General features: G+C 45.1%; 1 protein-coding gene across 5 annotated transcripts in view; it reads right to left on the reverse strand.

Moving 5' to 3' along the window:
- The window catches only part of MLH1 (mutL homolog 1), a 150,029-nt gene that overhangs the window by 111,235 nt on the left and 24,748 nt on the right, over nt 1-14,046 (reverse strand). For all 5 annotated transcript variants that reach the window (XM_085870022.1, XM_085870021.1, XM_085870024.1 and 2 more), the window contains 2 exons: nt 11,549-11,591; nt 388-476 (listed from right to left, as the gene is read on the reverse strand). In XM_085870022.1, the coding sequence (XP_085726148.1) occupies nt 388-476; nt 11,549-11,591 (132 nt within the window). The remainder of the gene's footprint in view (nt 1-387; nt 477-11,548; nt 11,592-14,046) is intronic.

Here is a 14,046-nt window from a genome sequence, read left to right on the forward strand (position 1 = left end):
TAATGAGCCAAAGTAAATTCGAATGAAAAATCACCCCAACATAACCCTGCTTGTTAAAGTCATTGCATCCATAGAGAGGGGAAAAAATTAACCCAATTAAAACATTGACAACTGGAAACAGTAAATTGGCACAAATCTACCCACCTGTACCATGGCAACATAATTAAAAATAACTTTCAAGGTGAGTAAATGAGTGGATCCAAAATTCAGGTATGGAAGATTGAACAGCCTTTAACTGTATCTAATATTATATTCTCAAATGCATTTCATCTGATCCATCACATGTGAACTGAGAATCAAAAAGATCCTTTGTCCACAAATTGTTCCATCACATGGACATGCATCCCAAATTCAAGCACCATAAGAATGTTTCAAATGGGAAGCCACCTGGCAATATTGTTTCCGTAGATGATGCGGATGTTATCAATGAAGTTGGAGTTTGGTAAAGTCCTCACGTCGGCTGCATTTTCTCCTTGCTGAAAATAGGTGTGGACACAAATAAATCCACCATCGTTACAAGGAAAAAAAAAAAATTGACCCCTCATCCCTTCAACTTTTAACTCACAAAAAAATTATTAAAATATACATAACACTTCCAATTACCTTTAAGTGCTTTTATGTTGTGCCAGGCCCTTGCACCATTATTGATATTGTTTTTAAAGTATTGATCATAACCCGATAATGCAGTGTTCTACTTTAATTAAAAGATTGAAAAAAATGATTGCACATCTGTAAGTGAGACAAATATAATAGCAGTTGAGATCAAAGGCATAATTATAGACAGCAGAGTTCCTATAGTGTCATCAGCAATGTGGGTGGAAGGGACTTCATTTTTATCCAATGGTTTATTTAATATATCTTATTCATCACGTGAACACAGTAGACTATCATTGAGAAGAATGGGTTCCATGGACCATTCGTTTTAAAAGATCCTTTGACATCAATAATTTAACCAACTTCCTCAGTCCAATGTTTACCTAAAATCCTGGAATATCATGTTGCTCTAAACTTTACACTCATTAATATTGTTACGAATTCTGGCCCGCCTGGCGTGCGAGCGATTGCGTAACTCCAATCGCAACCGCGTCGCCCACCGGACGGAAAATTCAGTCGTGACTCTCCTGGAAGTACCGCCAGGAGCCAGTCACGTGTGGGGGTTTAACCTCACCACGATCGTGCCAATTGCCCACCCGCGCAGGATAGGGTTGCTCGCCAAATTCGACCTACCTAAGTACCTGCGCGAGTAGTCGACCGGGCGATCGTACCTCGCCACAGGTCGGCCGAGGACACGAACCGCTTAAGCGGTCCGTTCCGTGCGACAGTGATAACCGAGCGGTGTTATCGCCGACCTCGACGGATGCGATTCTGTTTACCGGGCGTTCAAAACCCTCTACCAATTTATTCCGTGATTCAAGATGGCACATTCAAAAGGGAAAAAGACGACGGACGGGATACATTTCACACAAGGACATTTATTATAACACACACGTATTCAAAAGCAAGGCAGTCATGCAATGTACAAGAAACAAATAGAAAGCGTTACTACCGAATAGGAGCAATGTACAGTCACTTACACAGGTCTACTTATAGGGACATGGCGCCACAGCAGTCATACAAAAGCAAAGAAAAACCCTCTCATAGGCAAGGGAGTAGACGGGGTTCGTAAACCTTTATGGTCGTGGGCCGTGGATGACCAAAAAGGCCCGCGAGACCGAAGGGTCTTACCCGCGCCCTCGTGGCGCGATGGTGGGCAGGTCGTGATGTCGACTCCCCACGGCCTTGCGTAGCCGCGCATGTTCTCGGGCCCCTGGCGTGGTCAGCGAGCTCTCCCCGACGTTGCTGCTGGTGCTTCCATGACCCACAGCCGAGCAAGAAAGGACTGGAGGGCAGAAGGGGCTTCAGGACCAGAGAGAGAGAGTGGTGTCGACGACTCAGACAGAGAGCTCATGGACCAGAGAGAGAATGACGTCGACGACCCAGACAGAGAGCTCATGGACCAGAGAGAGAATGACGTCGACGACCCAGACAGAGAGCGACCACTACCTCCAGACCTCCAGACCCACAGCACCACTCTCTCGATCTCTCGTTCCGCGTGCCCTTTTTATCTCGACGGCACATCGTCCTCCCTTCGCGGCGCGCGGGGGAGGAAAATTCCAGGAGAGATCGGCCCGGCTCTTTTGTTATAAGAACTACCTCCCCGCGTCTCTTCCGCACGTGCTTTTCGTTTGGGGGGGGGAGGAGGGGTGAGACCGTCGTCCGTTCTCTCCCGACGAATGTCAGGCTTCTCGCAACCCTGCTGAGGTGGCAACGTGGTGGTGGTGGTTGAGGTGGCATGGTTGGTGGTTGTTGTAATGGTGGCATGGTTGGCATTGTGGTTAAGGTGGTTGTTGTGTGGTTGATCCAAAATAATGATAGACAAAGAAAAACGGCTATCTCAAAGAGTCGCAGCCCGATGAACATGAAGAAATCCCTTTAAACAACGGTGGGGAACTATCTGCACATGAACTTGGTGTCATAACTGATCTTAGGACCCTTTATGGTGTATTGCGAATTTCCACAGCCGTAACAATATATATATATATATATATATATATATATATATATATATATATATATATATATATATATATATATATATATATATATATATATATATATATATATATATATATATATATATATATATATATATATATATATATATATATGTATATATATATATATATATATATGTATATATATATATATATATATATATATATATATATATATATATATATATATATATATATATATATATATATATATCATATCATATCAGTTTGGTTTAAACAATATCCATATCTTCAATGACATCCTTCAGGGTGATCAGAGTATGGTTACATTACTAATTAAACTTGACAAGTGATCAAACATTTTTTTCTTACAGACAATCTTTCTTTCTGCCTTGACAGAATGATTCTGCTTCAGATTGCATTTCCATTCTCGTACAGGCAAAATGTCGGATGACCTCACACAAATTGCAACAAAAGCAAACTCAACAGATTTTGATTCCTGGATATGTCCTCAGTGACAGAAAAAAAGTCCAAAGGGATCCTCCGGGGAGGAAAGTCCTGAAATCATGGAAATCCAATATGGCCACCACCCGGCTTCAGGGAAAATTGTAAAGATTGATATTTTAAAATGTAAATATGTTTTTCTGCATTCTAATTGTTTCTAGTTATGGTCAGTATATTGATGTACAAGAATAATTATAAAAAAGTGAAATGTATTGAGGGTAAAATAAAAAATTATAGCTTTTTTGTCCAAAAATGCCAATTTTTTGTCCCGAAAAAAAATATATTTACCTGATACTGATTTTGGCTCCTGGACCAAAAAAAATAAGAAATGTGGAAGACACAAAATGAAATCAAGTCTATGGCAATACAATATAATTATGTAAGTCATTGAAACATGACAAAATTCACAATTCCCCTCGGGGCAATCACATCTGCCTGACGAAGGTTTCGAAATGAAAATGAAAATTCGCATTAAACTCAGAAACTACATCCATTATAAACTTACTATGCATGTTGAGAAAAATCAAGCGAATTAAAGTTAGAACTCGACAATGTCGTCATCATCCTCATCATTGTCACATGGAGTGTTTGTACAGCCAGAGCCCCTGCAGTTTCCACAAGCTGGAGTGCACTCAATGTTGTGCTTCTTGCATGTGCATCTCATGGTGCTACATTCAGCCTGGCAGTTGCACCTAATGACACGTAACATCTTTTCAGGAGCTGGAGCTATTGATGTCTGAAGTGGCACAAAACCCTCATCACACTTCTGCCAACCCCAGTCTGTCGGAAGAAGTTCATCTGCACATCCCTTCATTCTTGGACTTGCAGATACACGCGCAGGCTGTGATACTTTGCTACTTCTGATGTTGGTGGTAACGTCTGTGGTTGCACGTGAGAGGAGCTCGAAGCCACCTTGTCCCAGTACCGCTGATACCGGAGGGTGTCCAGGGTGTTAGTTGACTTTCTGTTGTAGATTATCACCAATGTTTTTTCTCCTGCATCTGCCACATCACATACGGAAGCTGGATATGCATCAAAAACCTTGGTCTGCTCATGGAATGTGTTGTTTGCTTTGAACTTTTTGAGGGAAGCTCCCTTTCCAATCGCATGAAGACGAGATGTCGTGTCGCACCCAAGAACTGCATGTAGAAACAGTATGTGCTTGCATATGTCTGTACCAATCATTTTCTTTGGAGCCTTGACGTTCCAGAAGGGAGGCTTCTTCGTGTTCTTCTTTGGCTCGGGACAAAAGAAGAGGTCATGGGATTCTAAGCTTGCATGGTAGCATAGGAGGACGAGGAGGTCTGTGTCATCACCAACTAACACAGTGTTGGTGACAGTAGCAGACTGCACAGCCTTCAGTACAATCAGGAGATCAGCATCCCCTGAGGCATGGTGTGTCTCACAGTTCTTCTTCTGAAGCTCTTCACTCAATATAAAAATGAATCGCTGTTTATTCTGCCTATTGGCAAGAAACTGTTCCTTCTTCATTGTGAGATGCATGTCAGCTGTAAATGTCACAGTAGTGCCAGCATTCCCTTTAGACCGTCTCTGGTGTGTCATGTCCTTCGTGTTGGTACTCTCATAACCATCAAACACGACTATGGAATCTCCGTACTTCTTCATTACATAATCGGTGTACTGGTGGCATATGTCTCTGTATGTAGATCCACGAGACCATGAGATGCGTTGAACAAGTGCTCCGCCATCCAAAACATACTGTTGCCCATCATTGGGGATATCGGCTGGGACATCGGATCCAAGAAGATCCCAGATGGCATCAGCAAAGACTGGCTTGTGTGCTTCTCAGAGCTGAAGAGAGGAATCAAAGAGGGCTGGTGGATAGCTGCACAGTTCATATTTGAAGGCCGACTCCAGTTCTTCTGCTGTCTATGCAACAGTGATCAGTCTCTGGAAGAGGAGTTGTGGGTCAACCTGGACTTGCTCTCCATCAATCTTGACAGATGACTTCATGCCGAGGGTGACAACTTGGTCTTTCCTCTTAAATGTGTACTCGGCAGGTGTTTTCCCATCCATAGATTTCAATATTTTGGCTCCTACAGCATGTGCTGTATCGACGTTGACAGTGGGGTGTGCATGAACTCCAGTAGCAATGTTCCTCAGACGTGGATCACTACTGAACGGATTCCGTTCCTGTAAATACTGAAGAGCTGATAGTGTGACCTTCCAGTCACGAGATTGTCTTGCCTTGGTCATGTCCTTCTTCTGCTCTCCAGTGTTGTAGTTCACACCTGTGAGCTCCTGCATTGCCTGGTTTATTTCTGCACAGGCAGGCATTGATAGTAGCCATACCAGCCGTTGTTGCTCTGTCATTCCTCGCCCTCGTGTGAGCCCCCCGCTGGTCTTCAAACTTCTCATCAGAACTTGTTCGATGATCAGGTCAGATGAAAGACCTGCCCACAGGCGATAATTCGTCGAACCACATGGAACCCCTCATCAAAATGTTGTTGGACATTGGGATGTTGAGTTTTGAGGTTGGACATCTGCTGCAGACACACCCTCGCAGATTTGGCATACAGGTTGTGGCCCGAGGCTGCCAGGTAAGGCAGCATTTCCTGGATGGCCTGCAGATGTAGTGCCCAGTTCTCAGTGCGCTCTGCCCGGATGTATTTGCGTAGAATGTCAAGCATGTCCATATACTGAACCCAGAGCGCTGAAGTTCTAGAAGATATCTTTGCAGACTCGGCATGCTACTGAAGGTGGTCTTTGATTAGTTTCAAGACGTCAGACTTGCATACTTCTTCCACAGACAGTGTCCCAGCCATCAGCTTCTCATAGACTCATAGAGGGTACAAGCTTCGTTGAAGTCTGGATTATTGCTTAGATCTGTATGCTGGTCAAGTAGCGGCCTTGCAGCTGCTTCAGCTAAGTCCGGATCTTCATTCCCATTGCCATCTGATGCTTCAGGTAGGCATGGTAGAGGCGCATTCAGCACATGTCAGAAGCAAGGCATTGAGGGCTGCATCAACAATTATGTGTGCATGAACTGCGTGGGCAATGGCCTTGCCACTAAACATATGAATCACTGTATTGGGGGCATATATCAACTCCATCTCAGTTCTTGAAGCCCGGATGACCCATGAGGTGTCCAATACATCCGAGGAAACTCATCTCTGCGTGGAAGCCGCCCAAGCATAGGACAATCCCTTTCAGATCACTTCCCATAGGCTCCGAGTTGATGATCATGAGGGCCTTCCACCAGAGGGGCTGATCAAAGGTGATTACTGGAGTGACACCGTGGCATCGTGCATGTTAACTGACAAACATCAGGGTCGAGTATCTGCATGTGCTGTCAATATTGCATGTGCTAACAAATTAATATTGTGTGTTAATTCTTTCACCAGAGGATAGTACTAATGTCCCTCTATCTGGAAATGTATAGTATGTATGCCTGGGGATACATATGTTCTTATATGAACAAACTTTCTCAAGTCAAAATATTTTTAGGGAAAAAATGACATTTTTTGGACAAAAAAGCTATAATTTTTTAATTTTACCCTCAATACATTTCACTTTTTTATAATTATTCTTGTATATCAATATACTGACCATAACTAGAAACAATTAGAATGCAGAAAAACATATATTTACATATTAAAATATCAATCTTTACAATTTTCTCATTTTCGCCGAAGCCGGGTGGTGGCCATATTGGATTTCCATGATTTCAGGACTTTCCCCCAGGAGAATTCCTTAGGATCTTTTTTCTGTCACTGAGGACATATTCAGGAACCAAAATCTGTTGAGTTTGCTTTTGTTGCCATTTGTGTGAGGTTGACCAAATATTTCTGCTAAAATGCCTGTATTATTCAGCACCATGTGATGTTGGGGGTTCTTTTTCCATGAAACGAACTACATTAAACTATAAGGGCGCTCTTCGACGTCGCAACGTTGCCAGATATGCCTCCATCCACATTATTGCATCATTATACATAATTGTACCAAGCATGTTAGAAAATCCCTGAACCCAGACTCAAAATATTAAATAATTCTGGCTGCCAGACCATGCGTCCGATCAGGTTGTGTTCTTCTTTCGGCTGCTCCCGTTAGGGGTCGCCACAGCGGATCATCTGTCATGATCCGCATACTGATTTGGCACAGGTTTTACGCCGGATGCCCTTCCTGACGCAACCCTGGTCGCCTCTTACGACACAGGGATAAGGATTGGGTTTCGCCATGATTCCGGGCTGCCCTACACCCTCTCCTAGCGCGGCCCAGTGCAGAGCTCCCATCCTCAAGCAATCCTCTAACCCAAGCCACCGAGTAGCCGGATTACAGGCGCACGCCACTACGCCCGGTCACCATGTGTCCGATCAGGTAGAAATTTAAAACATATATATTCCCCATGACTTCCAGATCATAACTGTGACGTTTCACGTGGATTGATAAAGCGGTTCAAGAGAAAGAATTTCTTAAAGGTTTTCATTCAATCCAATATGGCTGTCAGACCATGTGAACTATTAATTATTCGTGAACAACCTCGTATCCCCAAAGCTTGGGGAATATGTGGGTGAAGTTTCCCCTCGATTTGTCAAGCCTTTCTGGAGAAAGGATTTTTAAAAGTTTATTCTTCAAAAAAAAATCATAGCTGCCCAACCATGTGACCTATGCCTTCATAGGTGGATAACGTTTTTAGATCTTCATGGAAAGGCGATCATACCTGTAAAGCTCCGCATCGATCTGTTGAGCCACTTCAGAGAAGATGATTTTGAAAGTTTTTATATCAAAAAATATGCTTGCCGAACCACATGACTGATGACCGATGAAAATTATTGGAATCTACCATGATGAGGCCAATGAACAAGGACTGTTGCTCTAATTGCAGGCAGCTCGGTCGTCTGTTTTATATATATATATATATATATATATATATATATATATATATATATATATATATATATATATACATATATATATATACATACATACATACACACAAATATTATAAAAAGTCAAAGCTCGAAGAAGAGCTAAAACACAGAACGTATAACGAAGGGAGCAGGACACAAGAGGGGCGGGAGAGGGAAGCAGAAAACAGTGGAGAATAGAGGACATTAGATCTGTGGAAGGGAGAGTGATGAGGTGGGGTTCACGTGGTAAACAAGACGGACACTACAAGGACTTTCAGGAAGAAAGGCAGGGAATTTGAAGGAGATGAATTTGGGGTGGATTAACAGGAGTAGAAAAGATTATAGTTTTGGATGGGGGAAGATAAGAGATGGTGGTGAACAGAGGCTTTGAAGACCAGGAGGGAAGAGTACGATTGAAGAGAGTGGAAGTTTTTCTCCAGAGGTGGGGAAAAAAAGAGGAATGAAAGAGTGAAGGTGAGCAGTGATTCTTGATTTTGGTAGTTTCACCAGAAGGGGGTTGCAGGTAGACATTAAGCGCCCTGCGGAAATATCGGGGAGATAGATCACAGACAGAGCTGGAGGGGGGGACAAGGATGGAGAGGAGACGGCAGAAGACAAAGACCACCGACCTGCCTGCGATTAGAGAGTGAGAGACCTAAAGATTCAGCCTCACCACGGGAGATACCAAGATCCGAGCCTTGGTTTCCACAGCGTGAAGCAGAGATAGGTGAGAGGCAGGAGCACCAGCCCAATGGCGAGAGCAGTACTCCATCAGGCTGCAGATGAAAGCTTTGTGTGTGGTCAGGAGCTCAGTTGTGCCAAGGAAGGACTTTACATACCCGAGAATGCCCAGTCGGCGACTGGCTATGGAGGCCAGCTTGGAAATGTAGCTTTCCCAGGAAAGATCATGGCAGAACATGAGACCCAAAAGCTTGAATTAAAGGACTTCTTCAAGAGGATTGTTGAGAAAGCAAATGGGGAGGGGGGGAGGGTTCCAGATGGTCCTTTTAGAGAGACATAGTGAGAGTGTGAGTTTTGTCAGGGTTGAAAGACATGCTCCACATGTTGGACCAGCTTGTGATTTTATCCAGATCTGCAGAGTGTGAAGACGCTGCTGCATGCCAATCTGAGGGATGACAGATGGCATGACGGAGGGTGGAGTCATCAGCAAAGCGATAAAGAGGATTTTCAAGAGTTGGAGAGATCATTGATAAAAACCAGAAACAGCACAAGGCCCAGAATGCTACCTTGAGGAACTCCAGCCTGGACAGGAAGAGGGGATGAGAGAATTCCATTAAGGGCCATACTTTGACTGCATTGGATACCAGAGGAAGAGAGTTTATTGAACATGACGAGGTGCCAGATCGCATCGAAAACACGTGATATGTCCAGGGAGATGACTGATCTCATGTCTGACATGAAGACCTCCATCCAAGGTTGGGAAAGCAAAAGCTGCATGTCCAGGGTAAAATGACCTTGTCTGAATCCAAATTGATGATCGGAAATCAAGCCGTTGGAGAAGAGGAAGGATATGATGTAAGAAGTGATGATGGATTCCATAACCTTGCTGATGATTGGGAGAAGCCAGATGACAATGAGTAAATAAGAGGGTGAGCAAGAGCAGCAGGACATGAGGGCTGATGCCATCTGGACCGATTGCAGAGTCTGAGTCACGGTTTGACAGAAAGCTTTCCACTTTGTCAGGAGAAAATGACACAGAATCCAGGAACAGCTGGGTGCGACTGGGTAAGGTGGGTACAGAAAGCAATGAGTTTGGGACACAAGGTTTGGAAGAAAACACAGTTTAGGGATTCAGCCTTTTCACATGCAGTGTCAGCAGTGTGGCCATTTGAGGTAAGGGAAGGGATGGAGGGAAACATACACCAGAAACAGACTTAAGAAACAAAAACAGACGCCACCAGGATTTGAAGGAGGGAGACAGGTTTGAGAGTTCAGACTTGAGATTGGAAAGATGTCATTCCCTGGCTCTCCCGAGGGTAGACACACACTTTTTCTGAGCTTTGCGGAAGGATTTTCCGACATTGCTACATATTTCATGAACTGAGGGTCAAATCCAAAAAAAAAAAAAATTTCATGCGTCCCCAATGTTGAATGCATATTCAAAGTTTCATTTACAAATGACTTAAAATGCGCCTGAAGTTGCATGTTTCATTATTTAACCTTTTAACCCCACTCCTGGGGATGGGGCCAAAAATGATACTGCTCTTGCACCTTCTTGCCATGTTGTGATCATAACAACCAAGTTTCGTAAATTTCTGCACAACCGTTGAGGAGAAAGCATGATGGATGGACAGACAGACAGACAAACAGACGCAGACGACAATATTCACCAATCTTTTCAAAAAGCATGGGGATAATAACACTTTCAGTGATTTGATTCACTTTGGTTCATGCTGCAAAAAACTTTGATACTTCAAATATATTTTTGCCCTGGTTGTGGGGGATGTAAGCAGCACTGATACTTTTAAAGGAACTAGCGCATGCCCGTACGTACGTGCAAAAAAAACAAAATCATTCAAACCGCATGCCAGAAACAACAAACACACAGGCCGTTCCTTCGCTCTCGCGTGGCCATACGTGCAAACCAAAAATATATATATATATACACTTTCAAACAACCACACAGGCCATTCCTTCACTCTCGTAAATGACGACTGGATTGGGGCATTGTGTATATCTATAAATGCGCAGAAGAAATCGAGAAATTATTAAAATACAGTGCCATCACTATCTGGAAGTCCATACGTTGCTACCCGTAATGGGGAACGCGGCTGAGGATCTCTTCCCCAACGGCCACTCCTAAGCAGCAACGCGTCCTGTGATTGGTCACTAAATGGCGCATCGGCCATGCCTACGCAGCAACCTGTCCTGTCATTGGTTGGTAAATAAATGGCCATAACTTGGGAAGCACTTGTCCGATTAATATCAAACCTTGAAAAGGCACATACTCAGGTCCCGAGCAATATACCTGGCAAGTTTCAATTAGACCGGACCAGTGGTTGTCGAGATACAGCGGACACACACACACACACACACACACACACACACACACACACACACACACACACACACACACACACACACACACACACACACACACACACACACACACACACACACACACACACACACACACACACACACACACACACACACACACACACACACACACACACAGCTGGAATTATAGATAGATGTTTTGTTGCCAATCCCAAGTTGCACCGAGGGTATTAAGAACCAATTACAAGTTATAGACAAGCATTGCATGCTAACCAAGGCAAGGCAGGCAGATTAACTCGCTCTTTGAAAGTCATTATTGGGCCAGTTGGGTTAACAAAATTATCATCCAATAGTGACACAGTATTTCTCCTGAGACTCGGTTTCTGGATGCTTCAAATGCAAATCCTTAATACTGTTGCCTTCAGATGGATTTGAACCCACAACCTCTGATTATGCTCGTCCAGCGTCTTCACCAGCGTCAGCCGTCGTTTCCACTTTCCCCATTCTCGGATGATGCACAATATATTCAAATCAGTCCTTCAGGGCAATTACAACAAGGATGTCACTTTGCTACAAAAGTTAAAGCAAGTAAAATACCTTCTTCACTGTGAAGCCGATGCCAGAATTGTGGATGGCATATCTGCAGAAAAAAAAACAACAGGAATAGCAACACCATAGTGAAGACAATCACAATACCATAGTGCAACTCAGACACAGGAAGAAGCCTTTTTGTACATCACATGCATGCTACATCAATATGTCATGTACTTTTCTTTTATTTCATACAATATCTCATCTAATTAGTAGACAGTACATGTGACACGCAAACGTATCATAATAACAGAGATATGTTCTGTGGAGTGGTTGTATTGAAATTTCGTTATTTCATCACCAGCACCTTCAGGTCAGGTCAGGTATGGGAGCATGTGCCAGAACAGCGCATCGCTGCGTCCACTTTCCGCCGGTACTCCAGGGGCCTCCGTCTGGCCATCCCCCAGGCAGATGCCAGGCCCATCCCCATCTCCTTGAGATGATGGTCAACCTGTTGCAACCATGAGGCACGTGGTCGGCCCACTGGCCTCCTCCACTCATGAGACTCCCTCGCTGAGAGAATCTGGTGAGCAGGATCAGAGTCAGGAAAACGAGCCACATATCCATACAGCCGCAACTGACGCTCACGGACTATGCAGGTAACAAATCTCATCCGAGTCTCTCTCAGCAACCGCTCGTTGGACACAAAATCCGACCAGCGATAGCCAAGGATTCTCCGAAGAGACCTCCTGGTACCAAAGGAATTAAGTCTCCGTCTCAGATCCTTGGTCAGAGTCCAAGTCTCGCACCTATAGAGCAAGACTGGAAGTACCAAGGACCTGAAGACTCGGACTTTCGTCCTCCCGCACAGGTACCGGCAGCGCCAGACCCCATGATCCAGTGAATCCATGACTCCCCAGGCCCGACCCAGACGTCTATTGACCTCTGACTCGCAGCCAGCAGAGACATGAATATCACTGCCAAGGTAAGTGAATCTCTCCACGACCTCAACATCCTCACCACAAACAGACACAGACAGGACAGCAGCATCCAAGATGTCACCGAAAGCCTGGATCTTAGTTTTGACCCAAGAAACCCGTAATCCCAACGGCTCCGACTCCTCATTCAGCACCTCGAGGGCCCCCAAGAGGATGTCGAAAGTCTCCGCAAAGATGAATGCATCATCTGCAAAATCAAGGTCCGAGATCTTGACATTCCCAAATGATGCACCGCAACTTGATCTCTCCGACATCCTCCCTAAAATCCAGTCCATACAAGTGCTGAAAAGTGTGGGGGCAAGTACACATCCCTGACGAACTCCAGTAACAACTGGAAATAAGTCAGAGATGGTACCACCACACTTCACAGCACTCTCAGTACCAGAGTAGAGTTCAGACATCAGATCGATCAGTTTTGGTGGCACCCGACGAAGACCAAGAATCCTCCAGAGGACATCCCGATTCACTGAATCGAACGCTTTACAGAGATCAACATAGGCTGCAAGCAGCCCCTGCCGAAACTCTCGTCTGCGTTCGGTGAGGACACGAAGTGCAAGGATACGGTCAATCGTTGACCTCTTTGGTGTAAAGCCTGACTGCTCTGGACGCTGGTGCTCAAGCAGATGGTGGCGAACCCTATCAAGTATTATCCGAGCAAAGACCTTGCCCGGCACTGAGAGCAGCGTCACCCCTCAGTAGTTGTTGCAGTCTTGGCGATCACCCTTCCCTTTCCAGAGAGGGACAACAAGGCCCCTCTTCCAGTCAGTTGGGATGATGCCTGTGTTCCAGGCAGAGCACAAAACTGCATGCAACGACACGAGTGCAGCATTTCCACCAGCCTTGAGAAGTTCGGCATGGATGCCACAGATCCCTGGAGCTTTGCCCCGTTTCAACTGGTTCACCGCAGCCCGTGTTTCCACAAGCGAAGGTGGACCACAGTTGATGCGAGGGTCAGCAACAGGGATTGTAACACCCTTGACGTCCAACTCGACAGTTGGGGGATCAGCCTGGTACAACCGCTCAAAGTAACCGGCCCAGCGGGCCTTCACTTCAGACTCCTCTGTCAAGAGCCTACCACTCTCTGCTCGTACTGTAGTGCTCCGAGGGATGGGCTTGGATGAATGTAATGCGCGAATTCCCCTGTAAGCAGGATGAGAATCACCTGTCCACAGGTGATGCTCTACCCCCTCACAGATTCCTCGCACATGGGCCTCCTTGTCCACCCTCAGTGCACGTACAGTTTTACGCCTCAGCTCCCTGAACAGCTCAGTTCTGCCATTCAGCCTGGCCCTGCGACTCTGGTCAATGGTATCCAGTGTCCCTTGAGAGACAAAATTCTTCTTTGCCCTGCGGTGAGCTCCAAGGCATCCACCGGCAACATCAAGGACGGTGGTCTTGAAGGCGCTCCACAACTCTTCAGGACCCCCCAAAGCACCCAGACCCCCCAAGTGTCCACTCAGCCTGTTCGCAAACTCCTCAGCTACTCTCTCATCCCTGAGCTTGGCAACATCCAGCCGAGGCTGGGATGGGACCATTCTCCAGGATTTAAGGTGCAGCTTTAGAGTT

The sequence above is a fragment of the Eptatretus burgeri genome, chromosome 2 (genome assembly GCF_056783735.1).
Source record: "Eptatretus burgeri isolate ZD-2024b chromosome 2, Ebu_testis_v1, whole genome shotgun sequence".
Taxonomy (NCBI): Eukaryota; Metazoa; Chordata; class Myxini; order Myxiniformes; family Myxinidae; genus Eptatretus; species Eptatretus burgeri.